At 50.7% G+C, this 21,612-nt stretch overlaps 1 protein-coding gene across 3 annotated transcripts; it reads right to left on the reverse strand.

Annotated features, from left to right (window-relative positions):
- Nucleotides 1-1,859: 1,859 nt before the first annotated feature.
- Nucleotides 1,860-20,396, reverse strand: lrch3 (leucine-rich repeats and calponin homology (CH) domain containing 3). Of its 3 annotated transcripts, none has more exons than XM_085371427.1 (20): nt 20,116-20,396; nt 18,491-18,635; nt 17,897-18,023; nt 17,707-17,812; nt 16,432-16,568; nt 16,247-16,356; nt 16,004-16,097; nt 15,553-15,658; nt 15,064-15,206; nt 14,787-14,842; nt 14,650-14,695; nt 14,144-14,257; nt 14,011-14,055; nt 12,501-12,554; nt 9,539-9,569; nt 9,341-9,454; nt 9,164-9,255; nt 8,953-9,090; nt 8,807-8,884; nt 1,860-6,041 (listed from the first exon to the last, which is right to left on the reverse strand). In XM_085371427.1, the coding sequence occupies exons 1-20, from the start codon at nt 20,345-20,347 to the stop codon at nt 5,880-5,882; spliced, it is 2,130 nt and encodes a 709-aa protein (XP_085227553.1). In that variant the 5' UTR covers nt 20,348-20,396; the 3' UTR covers nt 1,860-5,879. The 3 variants fall into 3 exon arrangements, with proteins under 3 accessions (XP_085227553.1, XP_085227554.1, XP_085227556.1); XM_085371430.1 differs by lacking the exon at nt 1,860-6,041 and adding an exon at nt 8,059-8,360; XM_085371428.1 differs by lacking the exon at nt 12,501-12,554.
- Nucleotides 20,397-21,612: the final 1,216 nt, after the last annotated feature.

Consider the following 21,612-nt stretch of genomic DNA (forward strand, 5'->3'; position numbering starts at 1 on the left):
CAGAGAAGGAACGGTGATCTGAACCATGTCAGAGAGGTATGAAGGCGAGAGATGATGGGTAGCCTTGAATGTGTACAAAAGTGTCTTGAAATTGATGCGGTATTTAACCAGAAGCCAGTGAAGCTGCTGCAGAGCAGAGCTGATGTGGTGCATAGAAGGGGTCCTGGTGATGATACGAGCAGCAGAGTTCTGGACACGTTGAAGCTGATGGACAGATTTTTTTTTTTTTTTTGAAAATATTTTTTATTGAAAAAAGAAAACAACAGTACTTGCAGTTACCAAAATACAATCAACCTTTCTTCATTTTCCTAAGTAAATAAACACACATATATATGAAAAAAAACCCCACAACGCCCCCCCCCCCCCTCCCCCCCTCCCCCCAGTCCCACACAGATCAACACAACCATCAAACATATTAGAGGAATATAATGATGGACAGATTTTTGACTACGACCAAAAAGAAGAGAGTTGCTGTAATTGATCCGGGAAGTGACCGGGCTATGAACAAGAATGGCAGCGGCATATGGGGAGAGAAAAGGACGGAGACGATTAATGTTGGAAATATGCAGTGATGTCATTGACGTGGGAGTTAAAAGATAGAGTGCTATCAAGGATGACACCCAGATTTTTCACAAATGGGGAAACGGAGACCGGCGAGTTATTGATTGTAATAGAAAAGCTATTAGTTGTGAATAGCGTTTGTTTAGTGCCGACTAGGAGGAGCTCAGATTTGTTACTATTGAGTTTGAGAAAATTGTAAGAGAACCGCGAATTTAGTTTGGCTAAACAGAGGGTGAGGGAGGACGGGGGGAGAGCAGAATCAGGTTTAGTGGACAAATAAAGCTGGGTGTCATCAACATAACAGTGAAACAGTGAATATTGTATTTACGAAAATGTGTCCAAGCGGATGAAAAGAAGGGGCCCTAGGACAGGTCCCTGGGGCATACCTGCAACCAGAGGAAAGAAATCATCAGCTCTCTGTTTCACATGGACCTCGACATCGAAAGTGATCCATGGAGCTGGCAGTCAGGTCACCACCAGATGGTACATGGCCATTTTACCAGATAACTGGTGGAGGCTCAAACAGCCTGACGTTAAAGCTCTGCTTCATCTCACAGTGAAGCAGGTGTTTGAGGCTCAGGTTACACACCTGCCCACTGATCCGTGAAGACTGATCAACAGCTCACTCCTTAAACAGATGACCTTCATCGTCAACAACAGGGCTGGGCCGTCGCTCCTTACCAGCTGACCACCTTCTGAACCTTCCAGTGAGCTGATGATGCTGCCCTCTCTGTTCTCACCTGTTATTAATCTGTCTCTTTTCCACAGCATGTCTTTATCCTGTCTTCCTTCTCTCACCCCAACCAATCACAGCAGATGGCCCCGCCCCTCCCTGAGCCTGGTTCTGCCGGATGTTTTTTCCTGTTAAAAGGGAGTTTTTCCTTCCCACTGTCGCCAAAGTGTTTGAAGATTTAGGCTTAAAGCTGAATTTAAATAAATGCGAAATTCAGAGCCAAGTATTTGGGAGGTGTGATTATTGCGTCTGATATGACACAGTTTAAAGCACAATGTTATCTGGGGCCTCAGGGCTTCCTGTGAGGACGCTGCCGCACGTCCTGTAATAAACCACGCTGTTTAAGAACACCTCACTCCAGGACACCACAGCATCAATGAGAGCACACACTGCGTGTCATTAAAGAATGTGAAGTTAGACTGTTCTTCATAAACAGCCCTGATGTGACACGCTGTCGCTTGGTTGATTTCCAAACATACTTTGAAAAGATGTCACAAAATCCTACCGTGAAACATGATTATTGTTCTCCAGAGGAGTCATGAATACTTTCAGTCACAAACCGGTGTTACGTTATATTAGACTGCACTTCCTGTCGCAGCGTCCTGACCCGGGAACAGAGCTGCAGACGTGACGTTCACCTGTGACAAATATTTCTACTTTATTCACAGAAACAAAAACAAAAAACACCAAGGAGAGAAAAACAGAAAACATAGGAAACATTTACAGTATGAACACAATCAGCTGATGGTGTTCTTGTTTTTTGGCCACATGTTTTTCACCACTTCCTGTGTGCGGTGTTGAGACAATAAAAGCATCAAAGCCACATTCTATTTATTTTATGACTGAAACAGCAAAAACACACAAGTGGAAAAACAGCCGCCCACGTCACGTGACCCGCTGCTGCCACAAGACGAGCGCCTGAAGAAGAAAACATCTGTACACCATCACCTTTCTGAAACCTCTAAGCCACCACACCTGTCCCCATCAGGTTCACTCAGATCTCAGGTGAGTCCAGTTAAGATGAGCTGATTGGTGGAGGTGGTTCAGGAGGCGGGGCCCAGCCTACTTGTCATAATTCAGGTTGTTCAAGTTGTGCTCTTGTGCTCTGTTCAGGTGACTGAGAAACAAAGTGAGGCTTCAGCAAGTGTTTAGTGTAGTGTCAGCATGCTGATGTCCTACGCCACCTGAACACAGCACCAGCCCCCTTTACTCATCTTTACAGTTTAAATTATAAACACAGTCTTCTCCTCCGGTTAGTGAAGCAGCAGCAGCTCAGATTCATGACATCACTGTACACAGAGGCCACGCCCACTGTAGGATGGCAGGATGTGTGCTGCATTTCCTCTAATGTCCAGCAGAGGCAGCAGTGAGTCAGCCCCACACACATGTTTACAGCCTGATACACAAAGGGTCTGGCCCCTTCATGACACCCGTTTGCATTATTAGGGGTGTGGCTTCTGCCTGACAGGTGGATGGTGACACAAGCGGCTGTAGCTGCTAGCAGTCTGCTTCACCTGAGCTGCACCTCCTGACTGTGTTTGTGCAGTTGGAGCCTTTTGGAGCTCCAGTTGGAGTGAGACGCTGAGCAGGTATTGCTTTGATCACTGTTGTCAAGACGAACTTTTATAAATAAAATTACAGTACAGCAGCTGTTTGCTTACTTCACTGACAGGAGAAGAAATCCCCCCCCCCTCCCCCCATTGTTGACATGGCAACACAAACATCTCTGTTGTCGTAGTAACACCCAGGTTTCGGCCTCATATACAGAGCATCATCAGTAAATTTCTATTTACAGGATATATTTGTACACAACAGTCGGGCCACCTTTACAAGGTGAAAAATGTCCCAGCATGCAACAGAAACCACCCAGTCGCCTTCAGCTGCACACGTGACAAAGGTCTGATCAGGTGATCACAAAGCCAGGTCACATGATTGACCTAAATCACAAGGACATGAGTAAAAACTGTACAGACGACATCCTCCTCTTCATCAGCGGCGAGATGAAGGTGTTTACCATAATAAGGACAGTTGGAGACGAACAGAGCCAAACTGAACCACACTTTGTCCTTGCTGCTTCTTTTGGGATATTATTTACTGTTAGCAAGTAGCTCACATTTGGGTGAGTGCCCCACAATGGAAGACTGGCAGAGGCTCCGCCCCCTAAAGCAAAACTAAAAGCATAAAAAAATAAATAAAACTAAATAAACTATAAAAAAAAACAAAAAGGAAAAATAAATAATTTCTTTGACAATACTGGGCACGATCAAACCCACTACTGTAACATTAGCATTTAGCAATCATGCTATAAACTAAGCGATCGTCGACCGTTTTCAGATTAGAAACAAGCTGTTAGCTTTACCTGACTTTATCTTAGCTACCTTCTGTGGTTAGCTCGACATAAGAGTACCATTAGTGTTAGCTTTCTTCAGCAGGTAGCCATGTTAAAATAGTTACGGAACTTTTGAAATGTCAGTATTTTTAAAGCTAACTGTGTCACATATATAATATTAAGTACTGTTATCTAACAGTTCATAAAGTTAGTCTTATTATAGTCTTACCCAGAGATAGCAGAGAGTCTATTCAATTTTAGACTACTGCTTACTCGTTAGCTTAGGCCACTTCCTAGCTGTAGTTCATGTTAAGTCTGAACTCATCACGATACTTTTATAGCTACCTATTTCAAGCTAGTCTTCCAGCTAGCTGGTTTCTGTTAACAGACTGCTACGTAAGTATCAGCCTGTGTCTCTGCAAACATGACAAGCATGATCAGCGTGATCCAACACATTTACTCTGTTTTAATAGTGTTAGCCTTAACAGTCAGTTACATTTTCAGACTGAAGCAAATTCAGAATCGTCACTGTTAGCGATGGGTAATCTGGGAATAGTTTTCTCTTTATTATTATTATTTTAAACTAAGCACACTCATCTTAGCTAGGTCACCGCTAGCCATTAAATGTAGCTTACAATAAGTTTATCTTTGCCAATATTAACTTTAAGCTATATTAGCCACAAGATACATTAGTGTTATTTAAACAAAACAAAACTGCTGTTAGCTTCCGTTAGCCTTTAGTAGCACTGCAACTGTATCTCAGTGTGCAGACCGGACAGTTTCAGACTTTATTGATCAATCAGATGTTACTGAGAACATGAAATACTTTTTTTTTTTTAAATTAAAGTGCTTTTCCCTTTCTCATTTCCTGTTTCTGTGGCAAATGTTCATGTTAAACAGGAAGTTCAGTGTGTCTGCAGCTACTGGGAATTATGAGGGTTTTTTTTCTATTCATTGATCTGTGTGATGTCACAGAGAAAAGCTCCACCCATCTGTTGTTCAAGTCTTCTGCTTGTGAGATACAGCCAATCAGAATAAAGCACGTTTAAAGGCGGAGGAGCTAAACCGGCTTGTGTGAGACAGCGGCTGAGCTGAGGCTCAAGATGATGGGGACTCATGCTAAGCCGCTCTGTGAGAGATAACGTTGGAATGAGCAGAACGATCCACCTAACAGAGTTTTATGGTTTTGAGTCATCTGTGTTTAACACTGGCTCAATAATTATGCATATTAGTTTCTAAGCTCCGCCTACACAGGTAACCAAATGCATGTAGAACTAATGTCACACAGCTGTTGAACTGCATGGATTCACCCGTTAGAAAACTTGACAAGTAGAATAAACCACCTCCCACTTTGCCTCTGGGTTATTTTTCTGACATCAGAGGATCATTTTACCTTCTTTACCTCAGACTCAGGGGGCAAAGGTCAAAGGTGGTAAGCTTCTATCTTTTCGCCTTGTCACACGTGGAGGATTTCCTTTGGACCGCTGCTCAAACACAAGCAGATGTGGTTTCACGGTGAGGGCACTCATTATTATCACTTGTAATAATCAGCAGATGGAGTAGATTAGCTCCGCCTACACCAGGTACAGCATTAAAATCTGGTCAGATTATTTGCTCCTTCCTATCTGGTCTGCTCTGCGGCTCTGTCATCTGTGATGAGTGTAATAGGTCCAGAGTGAAACCTCCACCTGTGAGAAGCTGATTTCTAACAAACCTTGCAGCAAGAGTAAAGATCAGTTCAGCTCGACTCGTCTCCATCACTGCCCATCAGCCACTCCCTCACCTGCAGAGCGACGGCACAGGTGGGATGGAAGCCCATTTCTGCCCACAAATGGAAACACACTTGCTGCAAACGTCTGAACGTTTTACTCTACTTTGTATTTTGGGGGCGCTGAGCCTTTATTAGTCAGCAGAGAGCGGGCAGGAAGTGGCCGTGGGGAATTGAACCTGCACCTATGAGGTGCCTGAAGGTCTCACCTGTGAAATATTTTTTTGTCATTCAGACACGACCTTAAATATTCGATTCATCTTTTACTTTAAAATTCATTTCAGCCGAGGTCATTGGGTAGCATCCCCCCCCGAAATGGGCTTCCATACATACAGCACTGACCAATAGGAGCTCAGAACCCGTCACTGTGGTATTATGTCGGTGCCAGCCCCCTGCTGCAGGAGCTTCGGACACTTTCTGATGACATCATGCAGGCTTTAAGAGACGCTTAGCTCTGATTGGCTGGTACAAATGGGGTGCAAATATGGCTAGATGGTGACAGACGGCCCCGGTGGGGTTGATGGCGTCGTGGGGGTCGCTGTGGTGCTGGAGTGTCGGGGCGGGGCCAGGTTGAGCAGGGCGCCGACGGTCACGGCCACCTGGGGTAGCCCTCGCTCCTCCAGGATGTGAAGAGGAAGGCACAACTGACTCTGCACAGACAAACACCACAGAAGAAGACACAGCGAGGGGCAGGGGGAACGGATGGAAAACGAAATCAACAGGTAAAATAACTGAAACCATGGCAACGCAAGGATGAAAACAAGGAACGGCAAAAATGATGGAGGAGGAGGAGGAAAGAAGGGGCGGGGCGTGCAGATGGAAGCAGACAGGTGAGAGAGCTTTGAACAGAAGGCTGTGGGCCAAAGACGGGGGCGGAGACAGAAGGAAGTAAGAGGCGGATGGGAAGTGTAGTGCCACAGCGGCAGGTGTCAGTTTTGAGCCGGCTGCCATCAAACACGTACAGATTTAAACTCCAACACATTTGCACGGTGACGCACCAATCAGCACACCTTCCACACAGCTAGGAAACATGGGAGTTTATCAGCACTGAGGTTAATCGATCACCTGACTAACAATAACCTCCGAGTTTAGCTCAGTGAGGCCTGAAAGCAGCGACTGCAGCACAAACTTGTCAGGAAGCTCGGATCAGGATCACGCACTCATGCTTACAGAGAGGGGAGCACCCCCTGCTGGTGGAGGAAGAATAAGGCACTGCCTTGTCGTCATCTTCACAACACGCGTGCTAGAAGCTCTGCTAAGGTGTCCTGGGCCACACCAGTGGACCGACTGCAGTGGCAGGAGCTGGTTTCCACTAGGACACCAGTCCAGTGTCGGTGGGTTGCAGGCGAGTATGAAGCATGAAATTAATGTGCTGACATCAGTTTACACCTTGACTGTGTTACCTGATGTCGGGTCTCTGTGAAGAGGATGAAGCGGCCATTGCTAGCATCGATGGAACAAACCAATCAGGAGGCAAAGACCTCCAGGTGTGTTTGAAAGACAGACAAGTGAGTCGAGCGGCTTTACTGAACTTTATTGATGGAGCTCTAAAAGGAACAGAGCAGAGGCACAGGTCTACAAAACACTCAGACATCCTCATCCTCACTCTTCATCGTAGAACAATCCCATCCTGTGACGCTTCGGCGTGCTCCGGCCGGTTGGAGCCACAGGAAACCCGCCCACGTTGAGGCCGAGTCCCCTCCCACTGCAGGATGCCTCTTTGTTCTGCTCGAGTTTCCACCGTCACAAACATAAGAGCGATGGCGAGGCCATCACAGGTCGGTGTCCTGACCCTGCACACCTGTGGGGGTTGCTGCTAGTCCTGCAGTGGGAGGAGTCTCCAGAGCCTCGGTACAGGTGACACTGAAGGTTCCTGCGCTTCGACCGGAGAGCCACCCGGGAGGTCAATGCAGGCATCAGACCACATGTGAAATGCTGATGTGGTGCTCAGAGGTCGTTTCCAGGGAGACGTGTTTCTGATGGGAGGGGCTGACACTTCAAACAGTAAAAAATGGAACGTAAGGCACGGGGCAGAACGCCAACAGGCAGGACGCGAGCGTGAGGGCGAGCTTTGGGGGATCGTCCAGGTCCGACTGAGGGGTCACATGGTCCTCTGGCTCAAACACTCAACTCTGCTGTGCCTCACGCCTTCTACCTGCCCACTGGGCGGAGCATCGGTCACTCAAAGGGTCACGGGGGGGGGGGGGGGGGGGCTGGATGTTCATCGTCGTCAGCAGAAAATGTTTCTGTTAATCAGCAAGGAGGCTGCGACACGCACACCTGTACAGGTGAGAGAGGAACGGCTTATGGATGATTTCAAAGCATATGGGAGAGCATTTGATCCAGCTGCTGGAGTGAACTCGCTCGGATGTTCCTCTGAGCCCACAGCTGATTGGCCGATGACAGACGCTCTAACTCGAGTGGCGAGCATCGCCCCACGCTGATCTGAGTCTTCACCTTTGACCTGAACACGTCTACAGGGCCAGGATCAGAGCCTCAGGAGCAGCGTCAGGTCCCGCAGATGGGCGTGTCTACAGACTAGACGCGCTGCACACGTCAGGAGACAGACGGACCAATCGCAGCCAGGCTCTTCTCCTCGGCCCAGTTTTTGTGCTAAACTAACGTAACCTGAAAGGTGGCAGTACTACGACAGATCCAGGGCAGGATTCCTGCGTCACTGTGGTGAACGGAGACTCTGAGGGGGACATTGCTGGGATAAATTCACGCCCGCTGCGTGCAACTTGGCGAGATCGCCCTCGGCTCGCTCGGCGTCAGACGTGCGGCGCCAAGTGCACATAAATGGCACACAGCACCGACATGACAGACAGGTAAAAGAGGGCGAAGCCGGCCAACTGGACCTGAGGGGACAGGCTGACCAGGGGAGGAGCCATGGAGAGCAGCACCTCCACTGTGGCATAAACCCCGCCCCCTTTCCCCTCCAGGACGTCGCCCACTGAACAGAGATGGTCCTGAGTGCGTGCGTGTTGGGTGAGATGGACACGGTGGAGGAAGAACAGAGGAGAGACGCACGGAAGGAGGAAGGGAGCGATGAGAGGCGGGACGATGACAGAGAGGAAGAGAGGCGTTAGTAGAAGAAGAAACTTCAAACTTCACCATCAGTCGTCCAGCCCGATTGGTTGGTTCGTTATGATAAACCGCACGCGTATTTATGACTACCCAGCCCCGCCCCATCAGTCATGGCGGCGTGCTGCAGATCGCACTGAGATTTAATGACAGCGTCAGCAGCAGAGGCCGAACCCGTGTCTGAAATCTCCGAGCCGGGGTCAAAGGTCACTCTCAATAAAAACCCCAGCGGGCCCCGTTTCATTAAAGGCATCGGCTCGTCTGGCAGGAGGACTGATGGGGAACATTTGGATTTGCTGTTGTTCGTTCATCGCTCAGGTGTGCATGGTACCTGTGGGACTCCGATGCGGCGACACGCCTCCAGGAAGTTCTCCACGTTTCTGCGGCACTTGGCCATGGTGAGTTTGGGCTGCGGGCAGACGGGACAGTCAGCGGGGCACACCTGAACAGCAGCGCACACATTAACACTTTACTCACCACGGCAGGGGAGGGGACGTGGATGCTGGGGACGGACCGCGGCCTCACGTGATTGGCCAGGTGACAGAGAACCACGCCGTCCGTCAGGGCTGCTCCCAGGTCACTCGGCAGTGACACTTTGAGACGAGCCTCGATGTTCTTGGAGGGAGAGAGAGGGCTGATCAGTCACCTGTGAACAAGGTAACCCACCCAGGTGAGTCCAGGTACGCACCTTCCTGAGCTGCTCCACCACCTCGACGTCCTCTGCAGCAAGAGGAGGAGCGGCGGGAGCCTCCTCTTGGCTCGGAGGAGCAGAGGTGTCACCTGGAGGACAGAGAGGGAACAGCAGTCACACAGAGCACACCTGACAGGTGAGTGAGGCTGAGGACACACCCCCACAGGACCTCACCTTTCCTCTTCTCCTCCCTCTGCGCGAGCCGGAACAGGAAGCTCTCTGGCCGCACATTGGTAGTTCGACAGGAGGCCACGCCCCCCGAGCTGGGGTAAGACGGCGACTGATTGGCTGAAAGAAGAGAAAATCCAGGTGTGAGCGGGAGGCAGGCGAACACTGGGGAGGGGAGGGGCTTCGGTAAACTGTCGGTCTTACCTGTAGGAGAGAGAGCAGCTCGGTCCTCACCCTGTGGGACAACACAACACAGTCACACAGCTGGACACACCTGGAGGTCAGTGCGAGGCAGCGAGCTTCAGGTGTGCTGCTAGCTCCAGGCTGCTCAGGTGTGTCAACGCTAATGATGTCATTTCAGGTAAAATACTGATTAACATTCAGTGGAATCACTCAGGTACTCTTCACAGGTATTTCTGATCATGTGACTGAACAAAAACAGCTGCTCTGGGGGCGGGGCCGAGACCACTTCTTTCCTGAAACAGTGAAATGACGTCTGTAACTGGGACGTCCTGCAGTGGACACCGGGCCTCATTCACCGAACACGCGTCAGCAAAATCACACACGTGAAACATGAACAACACGACAGCGAATCGCAGTCATTTCTCACTTTAATGAGAAAGAACGCCAGAGGACGCTCGGCTTCCACGGCAGCGGTTAAAAACACCGGACTGAAACACAATGAGGTTATGTCCACACGTACACGGGTATTTTTGAAAATGAAGATTTTCCGTTTTCGTTTATACAAAAAAATCCCGTTCACACATAAAAGCCAAACACGAAGGAAAACGCTGCTAGGAACAGCAGCTATATCTCTAGCCGTGTAGAAATGTTGGCCAATCAGAAGTCGATAAGCCTGGGTGGGAAAGAGTAAACAAAGATGGGGCATAGAAGCAGAACTGAGTCGTCTGTGTGGAGGGACAGTAACTGTGTGTGTGTACGCATGTAAACACTGCAGAGTAACAGTAACAGTGTTGTAGAAATTCATTTCACCGAAACAACGTGGCGCACAGTGTGACGTCAAAAAAGGCGCACACCTTTGACACTGCGTTTTCTGCGTTTACCTCGTCCACACGTAAACGCAAAAACTGAGTTTTTGAAAATCTCCATTTTCAGTGACCGAAAACGCCGTTTACGTGTGGACGAAAGGCGCAAACGCATAGAAAAATCTGCGTTTTCAACAATACCCGGGTACGTGTGGACGTAGCCTGAGACTCGTGGAAAAACGAAAAGAAAAAGACCTGAGCGCCAACGGAAAGAGAAGGAGGAAGTCAGCAGACAGGCAGCACCTGACAGAAGACTGGTCTACGATCGTCGCCATGTCCAACGCCGTTCGGCCCCGTTAACATCACCACGTTTGTTTTGGTTTTTTCGACTTTTTGCAAACTGAAACGGACCAAAGAGAAACGACGTGCAGCGAGACACCTCAAAGGACCGTCCCACGTTTACCTGTCCAAGGTTTGCGAATGAGGCCCAGTGACACCTGGTGTTGCTAATGAAATATTGTAACGACAAACCGCTGACTCCGCCTCCTAGAAACTGCCTCACTTTGAAGGTCAAGCATGCGGACACAGTGCAGCATGCACAGTGCAGTACCTGCAGCAGACAGGAGGTGGCGCTATCAGAAGTGTGAGAATAACAGCCGTCTACAGACAGTCCAGCCACAGACTGAGACACAGACAGACAGGGGAGGGGCCAAATAAAAAGAAAGGAAGAGCAGTGATGTCAGTGAACGTTGCGTCCAGCAGGGACGGACGCGTGGAAGGCGTGTGTCACCTGTCTGTGTGAGCCAGGTCGCCTCTTTATCGTGTTTGTGTCAAAGTCGATCTCAAACACCAGGACACACTGACAGACACGCAGACAGACAGGAAGGAAGGTGGCGAGGGCGGAGATAAAAAGAAAGGGGGAGGATCAAACTGAGGAGGAAGTGAAGATGAGGAAAAAAGAAAAGGGGAAGAAGAAGAAGAGAAGAAGAAGTAGTTAATGCAGAGATTCAGGTGTTAATGACGTGCAGGTGCTTTCAGCTCATCGTCTGTTTCAGTGAATTTAAGCTCCGACAGCTCGGCAGGTTCAGGAAACGCGTCGCACAAACTTTACCACCTCAGTCTCTCCACAGGAAGTGCCGATGCTCACGGGACACACCCACAGCGTTAATCACCTCTAGGTCCAACGATTTCAGCTCCAGTGAGACGATCAGTGTTTGTTCTCCTGGCTGTGACAATAAAGTTTTTCTAAGGATTTGCGAGCGCTGCCGTCACCGTCGGTGATGTTTAGAGAACAATGAGGTCAGCTGACACGTGATGATGCTACAGAAGCAGAGCGGCCAGACTGTTAAACTAAAGTTCACAACGAGGGTCTCTGCTGGGCGGAGACAAACATCACCATGTGACAGGAAGTAGATGCTGAAAAGAGACCAAACTGAACCTGAGAGAGTAACCGCTGCTGCTCGGGTTACTCCTGAACCAGTTTAAACCAGTTTATGGACGCGCCGTGTGACCCTTTATAGACTAACATGTCATCACCACAGTCACAGTAGCCACTCAGAGCCCAGAGGAGTAGATAGGAAAGGGGTAAAGGGAGAGGATAAGGACAGGTGGTGCTGGGTGGGGCTTAGAGGAAAGGTGGACAGGTGTGTTCATGCTGATTCAGTCCTCAGAATCCCTCGGGTTTGTGTGCTTTTTCAAAATAAGAGCGCTCTGCTAACACAGGCTAACACGGCTCCAGTGCGATCGAGCGTGGGGTCAAAGTGATCCACAGAGAGAAACACGTCTGTCTGCGTAACGCTAAAATGAGAGCTCGTTTCTCACCTCGACCTTTAACCTTCATTCAAGTTTGTCACTGATCTGGAGCTCCTCCATGTCACGACATCAAAACTTTGACCGTGCCGCCGGTTCACGTGGTTCATACAGCGGCGAGAAGCCAACCACGAGATGAAAACGAACCCGATAATCAACCACGTAAAACATATTTACACCCAGACGAGTTTCACGTGCTCGAGCCGAGACCACAACACTGAGCAGCTGATAAATATATTTACAAAATAACAGCACGATGAGGAAACGCAGTGCGGACGCAGTTTGTCCTCCAAACGCTTCTGCACACAAACCCGAGCGACCCTGCTCTGAAAATCAGTTAGTAGCTGTTGGGGGTGGGGCCATACTCTTACCATGAACAGGGCGGAGTCGTCTGTGTGGGTGGAGCGTCGGGAGGGGTAGACGTTCTGAGCGCACAAACAGACACCACAGACACATAAACACATTAACAAATACTAACATACAGGTGAGAGCGTGGCGAATGAGGGGTGTGGTTTAAACAGGGGCGGGGCTAGACTCACTGTGCGAGCTTCTAATAACCATCGCTATTAGAAGATCGTTACCTGCTGAGTCGTGCAGCTTTACGTTTTCTCTCAGATATTTGGAACAAAAACGATTTTCCACATTGCTCCCATGTCAGAGGTCAGAGGTCATGCGTGCTTGGCTCCACAGTTTGAAACACTCTCAGCTCTCAGCACCGGTCAGATGGGACAGATCAGCGAGTGAGGGAGCGGGAGTCGCCCTGGGTCACCATGGGCTGTGGAGGCGGGGTTAACTTACGAGACAGGCCTGACCCCGACAGGATGACCCTTGACCTCCATGTCTTCATTTATCTTTGTTAGACGTTTGAAAGTGAACGCACGTGCCGATAAAAACCGACCGACTAATCGCGCCCACACTCGCCGGCGTTTTTCTGTCAGCCTCACACAGCACCATGTTTACCTCTGAGCCAACCAATCATCAGCAAGTGAATCACACGCCTCCATCGTTACAGGAAGTGACACAGGAAGTGAAACGTTATGACTCTGATTCCATCAAACCAATCACGAATTATTATTATTACATCATTTAACAACACCTGTTCACAAAGAGGTACACACCGACTCACACAGACTCACACACAGACTCACACACACATACACACACGCTCACACACACACACACAGACTCACTCACACACACACACACGCTCAACACAGACTCACACAGACTCACACACACATACACACACGCTCACACAGACTCACACAGACTCACACACACATACACACACGCTCACACACACACACACAGACTCACTCACACACACACACACGCTCACACAGACTCACACACACAGACACAGACACACACGCTCACACACACACACACACACACAGACACACACGCTCACACACACAGACACACACACAGACACACACGCTCACACACACAGACACACACGCTCACACACACACACAGACTCACACACACAGACTCACACACACAGACTCACACGCTCACACACACACACAGACTCACACACACAGACTCACACACACACGCTCACACACACACACAGACTCACACACACAGACTCACACACACAGATTCACTCACATACACACACACACACACACACACACACGCTCACACAGACTCACACACACAGACTCACACGCTCACACACACAGATTCACTCACATACACATACACACACACGCTCACACACACAGACTCACACACACAGACTCACACGCTCACACACACAGACACACACGCTCACACAGACTCACACACACATGCACACACACACAGACTCACACACACAGACTCACACACACATGCACACACACACAGACTCACACACACACACAGACTCACCTCTGTGTCAGGACTGGCCTTCGTGGGACTCGGAGCTGCTTTATGCTGAAAAGCATCAACAGAGTTTCGATCAATAACAGCTGATCAGCGATCAATAACGTGCCGTCACCAGTTAAACTGGTACCGTTCGTACCTTGGCGTGTCCGCTCACGTTGTCCCTCTGCAGCGAGCGGTTCTTCTGCCGCTCCTCGTCGTACCTCATGGCGGCAAGCTGCGCCTCCCTCCTCATCCTCTCCACGCCGCCTCTCTGAGGACACAGACCGTCAGTGCTGCTGCAGCTGTGCTCAGCTTCTACCTCACAGGTAAATGGTAAATGGCTTTTCTAGTCCCTAAGGACCCCAAAGCGCTTTACACTACATTCAGTCATCCACCCATTCACACACACATTCACACACTGGCGATAGCAAGCTACATTGTAGCCACAGCTGCCCTGGGGCGCACTGACAGAGGCGAGGCTGCCGGACACTGGCGCCACCGAGCCCTCTGACCACCACCAGTAGGCAAACACGGGGTTAGTATCTTGCCCAAGGACATTTGGCATGCAGCCAGGATGCAGCCTGGGATCGAACCACCGACCTTCTGATTAGTGGCTGACCTGCTCTGCCACCTGAGCTACAGCCACCCCATGGACTGCCTTACCTGTCCGTGTGAGCCAGATGCGGCCGCGGCGCTATCGACTCCACCCCTGAGGGACAGGAGTTGACACAGTAAGCGAGACAGGAAGCCAGACAGGAAGTGAAAAGAGCAGGTGTGATAAAGGTGAACGAGGACCGTACCTGCTGTGTCTCCTCGGGTCTTCCATCCTCGAAGAGCCGCTTTTCACAGGAGAACCCTGAGCACAGAGACAGGAAGTCACACAGGCTTTTCACAATAAAGCTCAGGTTTTACACCACAATTATCAGTTTATACCTCAAACCACCGACAGACTCGACCTTTGACCTTTCAGAAGTCTGTGTAAAAAGGCTTACTGTAAAGACTGTAGTTAAAAGACGACAAGCAATTGTGGGGTGCATGTGAGTCGCAGGTGTGACTTCCTGTGGGCGGAGCTCTCACCTCTCTGGTGATGCGTCTCTCGATGTAAGCCATGAACTGAGAGCTCAGGCTGGTCCTGTCTCCTCCCCCACGACTCCTCCCCTCCTCCTCCTCCTCCTCACCCGCACAGCTGTCGATGAAGTCGATCTGCTCCAACTCCCCATCTGACACACACACAGAGGAGGAGACGATCCAGACGAGAAGCACCAATCAGCTCCATCACTCACCACATTCACTCTGAGTACTCTGGATTCCGACTGGCTGGCAGCTGTGGAGCGTAACTTCGAACCAGCTGATGGAGACGTCTGTGCAGGTGAGAGCTTCTACCAGTTTCACCTGTCCTAACCATGAGCCACGTCACACTGATCTGAATTGATGATGCTGAAGTAGCCGGAGCCAACCTTCCACTAACACGCTCGGCTTCATCTACCTCAGCAGTGTGCCAGGCTCAGGTGCGTTTGTTTTACCGCCTCAACCTCTAAACTGATGTGAGATCAGAGAAACGCTCACATGTGCCATTAGGCAGTGCCGCTCCTCCCGCCGCGCCTCCTCGCTGCCTCTGGTCTCGGCTGATGTCGGCCACTCGCTGCGGCAGCTCCGACAGCTCCTCTGAGGCCTGCACAGAGGAGACAGCGCGGTTTCTGCAAACGGAGCTCGAGCAGGAGCGAAATCAGCGGCTCAACACCAGCAGGCTGCGATGGGTGGGCTTATTATTCTGTGGGTCGGCACAGCTCTGATCGTTTAGCAATGCCTGACGGGCTCGCCCTGGTGTGAGCCACGCTAACCACACATTTATCTGCTACAGCACAGTTCATGTAAAAATCCTCCACTGTTAAAGGGTCAGGGGTCAACAGGGGTCAAGATGGAGGAAACGTGTCGTCGACTCATTAAACTAAAAGAAAACAGAACATCGAGGCTGCCGTGACGAAACACTGTCTGTGTTTGTGTGCGTGTGTGTGACCTCGTTGCTCAGCCATCTCTTGTCTCCGCTGTCGACGCTGTTGAAGCCGGAGTCGAGCGCTCCGTAGGGACGCCCGGGGTAAAGCTCATCCACACTGATGGGGCAAAGTGAGAGAGTCAAAGGCTTTTATTGTGAAAGAGCAGCAGCTTTTGTGTGTGTGTGTGTGTGTGTGTGTGTGTGTGTGTGTGTGTGTGTGTGTGTGTGTGTGTGTGTGTGTGTGTGTGTGTGTGCGCGCGCGCAGACCAGGAGCTGAAGGTCAGAGGTCGTCTGTCGTACTCGGGCAGGTCCGGCGTCGTCTTGCTGGCCTCCAGATTCAGGTACTTAAATATGTGAACTTTCCCTTTAATGCAGATCTGCAGACAGGAAGCAGACGTTAGCTCTGAACCGACACCTGCACAGGGACGCCTGCGAGGTCACTTCCTGCGTACCTGAGCGGGCGGGGTCTGCAGCGGGTTGTTGTCGAGGACGATGGTCTGCAGCTGCGTGAGGCGGCGATAACAGACGGGGATGGAGGTCACTTTGTTACAGGAGAAGTCGAGACGCACCAGAGGCAGCTCGGCCAGCTCTGCAGGGACGACCAATCAGATTACTCCACGAGCCATCACGCTTCACTTCCCAGGTTTGACAACACAATGACTCAATTCTCTTCTTCTTATGGTTCCATCCGTTCTTTTGAGGGGTGGAGCCTATCCCAGCTACCATAGGGCGAAAGGCGGGGCACACCTAAATACTACTAATTATTACTAATGGCCACTAGTGGACAATTGGCAGTACTGCACGTGTTTTTTACTGTCTCATCATCCTGGAGGAAAATTAAAGAAACCAAGACGACCTATGACTGCTGTGGATCTACATTGCGCCCAGGCACGTTCAGATCCCTGAACGTGGCGTGGAGTATCGCCTCGCATTGCTGCCGGGACTGACCGCTATGTCTGGTTTTGATCTGGGTGGATAAGTGAGTTTAAACGAGCTGTGCTGACCGCCGGGGTCGCGGTGGAGCGTCAGCGATTGGTGTGATTTGCCATTCGGTTAAACTCAAAGACGTGCAAACGACTATACTGTTTTTACCTGCTGGGTGGGCGTGTCCCCGTAGCTCTGACGTCAGGTGAAAACTGTGGATCGCCTGTTCTAGGATTTTACTACTCAGCTGTAAAAAAACGAAATCTGACTCGCCGTCAGAACTCGCTCAGGAGTTCACAGACGAGTCGAGACAAGCAGAGAAATGTGGCGGCGACTGAGCTGTGAGAGAGAGAGCAGCTCTTTGGAAAGATAGCAGGAAATGCCGCGGCCGCTTTGAAACCTGAACACAACAGCGGGCGCTTCGTGCCATTTTAATCACGTTGCTTTGACGGGTGGAGATTCACGACACTGATGTTTGGGTCAGAGGTTAAAAACTGCAGCTCACCCGTCTGCATGTGCACTGGGGGAGGAGGAGCTCCACGCTCACACAGGAGCACCAGACCCATCAGTGGGTTAGTCTGGTCTGAGCCATGCCCTCTGCCGTGGGCTGACTGACAGCTCAGTGGGAGGAGCTTAGATTGGCAGCGCGATCCAGGTGTTTTATTCCAATTTAACCTGCAGTCATTTATCAGGGCCTGAGTCAGCTGATCGGCTGATACAGAAACAATAACTGATAACAGACAGCGCAGACTCCAGGCTGTGAACACAGCGGTCACCATCGTTTCACGCGTTTGTGTGTGTACCTGGTGGCAGTCGGACCAGGTGGTTTCTCCTGATGTTCAGGTCTCTTAGAGCCTCCAGCTGGCCCACCTGAGCAGGCAGAGTCTGGATCTCGTTGCAGCTCACATCCTGTGGGCGATCAAAGATAACGATAATCAATAAGCGCTGCGATCGGTCAGCGAGGATGCCGACGTGCGGCGTGAGAGGACCGACCAGCTCGGTGAGGTGCCTCAGCTGTCCCAGCTCCTCCGGCAGGGAAACCAGCTTGTTGTTGCAGGCGATCAAAACCTTCAGAGGGAGGCCGCAGACGACGGCGGGCAGCACCGACAGCTGGTTCCGACTGAGGGGAGGGGCATTAAGAGAGGGGCGGGGTCACAGACACAGGCATCCAGCTGTCATCGGTAAACATGTGACAAGTGTGCATGTGACAGAGAACAGAGGAAGAGGAGGACTACGAGACAAAACAGAATGAGACAAAGAAAAGAAAGACGATGAAGAGCAGAGAGGAAGAAGAAGAGGAAGACAAAAAGCAGAAGAAGATGAGGAGACGCTTCCAGATTCCTTCTGGTCCTGCTGATGACACCAAAAGTGGGCTTCATGGTTTCCGACCAATAAAATCAGCAGCATTCAAGCCGTCGGTTCAGTGAGCAGCACCCACAGGTCACCCACAGAAAAGCACGCCACAAGGTGAGGACATGCCAGAGGACTTCCTGTTTGGTGCCGTCTGACAGAGCGTGGAGCTCGTGATAAATGAAACAGACCTGAGGCACACAACTGCACAGGTGTGTGTGTCTTTGTGTGTGTTACCTGAGGTTCAGGTAGGTAAGCGCCTGCAGGTTGAGCAGGCCGTCAGGCAGCGACCGCAGACAGTTCTGGTACAGGTTCAGACTCTCCAGAGACACGAAGAGACAAACCTCAAGAGGAAGCTCCGACAGCCGGTTACGAGACAGATCTGCACACACACACGGTACAGGTTAACCCGAGATCACACACACGGTACAGGTTAACCCGAGATCACACACACACACACGGTACAGGTTAACCCGAGATCACGCACACGGTACAGGTTAACCCGAGATCACACACACGGTACAGGTTAACCCGAGATCACACACACACGTGTTCCTGAAGCTGCTGGTGACCCGCGCACACACAGAGCTCACACATGAACATAACCCGCCTCCGAGGACTGCAGAGCGCCGAGGGGACGCTTGGCCCCTGCTCACTCTGCACACACAGAAATGTGAGATACTCTGAGATGGGCGATGTTGTGACTCTAAAGCAGAGATACAGAGCGAGCTGAGGAGTGAAGCAGCTGTGAAGCCTCAGCTCAGAGAGAGGAGGAGCCTGGACAGGTATGGACAGGTACTGCTCACAGACCCGCCTATGAAGCATTTGTTGTGCTGATACAATCCTGCAAGGCTCAGGATCCGCGGAGCAGTCTTCCCCCCTCATCCAACATCAGCCTGGTCAAGCATCGCACCTGGGCGGCACTCACTCAATTCATGGCACACACGCGAAACACTCGTGTTTGTTTGTTTCCGGTCTCGTGCTTCCCGAGTATGTCCAGGGAGATGACGAAACCCAATCAAACACGTTAAACTGTGACGTCATTGCAGGCTACGTACAGCGAATATCGGTTTGGGTGCAATTTAGTGTGAATGAAAGGAGCACGCGCAGCATCAGCATGGCGGGCTTCGATCAGCTGATCGATAATCAATGCTGTTTGTTCTGTACGTTTGTTTTGCTCGGCACGCCGGCCCGGGCAGGCGGAGCCGCCTCTGTGTCCTCCTGGCTCGTTATCTAATCGAGTCGAACAAAATAAAGCCAGCCAGGTGTGTGGTCACCTTTGGGCCCAGTCTCTGACTTCAGCCCCCCCCCCGCGGGTGGTCAGCCTCCCCTCGCCCCGGTGACCCCGCACGCCTCCTCCGCAGTGTTTACAGGCTGTCGGGGGCAGAGCTAACATGCTAACAAACAAGCTGGCAGGTGAAGCGGCACGAGCCGTCACCTCTGAGATCAGGTGACAACCTCTCAGCCTCCCCGCAGTGAGAGCCGTTAACCGCAGCTTTAAACGCGGCGGCAGCACCCAGGTAACCGCGCTAACCTTGCTAACATGCTAAGAGCAGCTTACCGGGCTCAGACCCGAACCGTCCGGTACAAAAACGCCTCTGCCGGCGGGCTCGGTCCCCGGATTCACTGTGACTGCCTGTCTGCGCCGGTACTCTCCGCTCGGAGAGCCCGGTAAAGGCAGCGGAACCCCGACATGGTGCCGATTTCTGAGTTCGATGTTTGTCACAACACCGGCCTGACGGTGTCCCAGCCTACCCGCAGCCTCAAACCCGACTTCCCCAAAGCACTCCGGACTAAGCCACCGCCCACGGCCCACTATACACGGCCCGCCGCCGGGCCGGGTCCCGGTGCGGTTCACTCACCGGCCCTGGTGGTGTCGGTCAGGTCGTGGTTGGCGGCGCACCGGGGGAACTCCTTCAGCTTCCTGCCGCTCAGGTTCAAGCTCCCGGTGGCCGCGGCTTCGTCCAGCGCTCGGTCCAGAGAACGGTTCCAGGGCGCCGGGCCCAGTCCGTTACTATTCCCGGTGCCGCCGCCCCCGATGGTGAAGCTGAGTCCGGCGCTGTCCGCAGAGCCCAACAACACCGAGGCCGCCATTACACGCTCCGGCTGTTAGCTCGGTGCTAACGGCTAACTCCCACCCTAAAGTCCAGGCCGGAGCATGCGCATTGCGGCGCTGGACAACAAGACGAAGCGAGCAATGCTGTAGTATTACTGCAGTACTACTACTTTATTACTGCTATAGTGCAGCTGCAATACTACTGTAGTATTATTAGTACTGCTGTAATATTGGCATCACTATACCACTATAATTTAGTACTATTGTAATACTACTAGTCAAACTGCAATACTACAGTACTATTAGATAAGATATATAACTCTTTGTTGTCATTGCACAGTTATAGAGTACAATAGTTCAATGAAGTTGGAAAACTGTCCTACGTCGGCACTACATGTAACACGACACGATACAACACAGTATATTAACTTAGTAATAAAAATGAATAACTGTATGTGTATTTCACACTGTTATTATTGCACATTAGTCATTATTGCACCTTGTTATAAATATAAATATTATTATTGTTATTGTTTTTACCCCCCCCCAAAAAAAAAAAAAAAAAAAGTCCGGGGAGGTATCCAGTCAGGTCAGCTGTTAGCATTGATCAGGGCTGTTGCCCTGTTGTAACAGCTGTCCTTGAGTCTGTTTGTTCGGGACCTCAGCAGCCTGAACCTCCTGCCAGACGGCAGCAGCTTAAACACCCGGTGTCCTGGGTGTGTGCAGTCCCGGAGGATGCTGCGTGCCCTCCTGAGACAGCGAGTGCTGTACAGGTCCTTCAGGGAGGGAAGAGGATGTCCAATGATTTTTGGGCCATATTGATGACCCTCTGGAGTGCCTTTCTGTGTGGTGTGGTGCAGCTGGAGAACCACACACAGGTGCAGTACGTCAGCACACTTTCAATGCACCAGCGGTAGAAGACGGTCAGCAGCTCCTTCAGGTCCATTTTTCTGAGGATTCTCAGAAAGTGGAGGCGCTGTTGGGCCTTCTTTAAACCCGCTGTGGTGTTTGAGCTCCATATACTAGTAGTGTAACACTACAATTGAGTGAGGAGACTCATTACTGGAATATTTCTAACATTTTGAGTTATTTTCCAGTGTTAGAAAATCAGCACTGCTCAGTGTTAGCCATTGTTGATCTTCAAAACTGACTAGGTTACTTTTAAACATATAACATAGTGTTGTATTTAACACTCAGAGGAGTGGACCCATATAGACACTCTCTAGTGTTAATTTAACACTGGAGATTTTGCTGTGTAGAGATGGGCAGTAACGTGTTACTGTAATCTGATTACTTTTTCAAG

The sequence above is a fragment of the Diplotaxodon limnothrissa genome, linkage group LG14 (genome assembly GCF_057381915.1).
Source record: "Diplotaxodon limnothrissa isolate DT_005_m linkage group LG14, D_limnothrissa_male_GT1.1, whole genome shotgun sequence".
Classification (NCBI taxonomy): domain Eukaryota; kingdom Metazoa; phylum Chordata; class Actinopteri; order Cichliformes; family Cichlidae; genus Diplotaxodon; species Diplotaxodon limnothrissa.

Bases quoted from the DNA above. Each gene is read 5' to 3' on its own strand.
- lrch3 (XM_085371430.1), bottom strand. From the start codon at position 20,347: ATGGCGGCCTCGGTGTTGTTGGGCTCTGCGGACAGCGCCGGACTCAGC. The intron at 15,659-16,003 runs GTCACACACACG...TCCTCTGTGCAG, and splicing joins AGAGATGGCTGAGCAACGAG to GCCTCAGAGGAGCTGTCGGA. The intron at 9,256-9,340 runs GTGAGGTCCTGT...TCTGTCCTCCAG, and splicing joins GAGGGAGGAGAAGAGGAAAG to GTGACACCTCTGCTCCTCCG.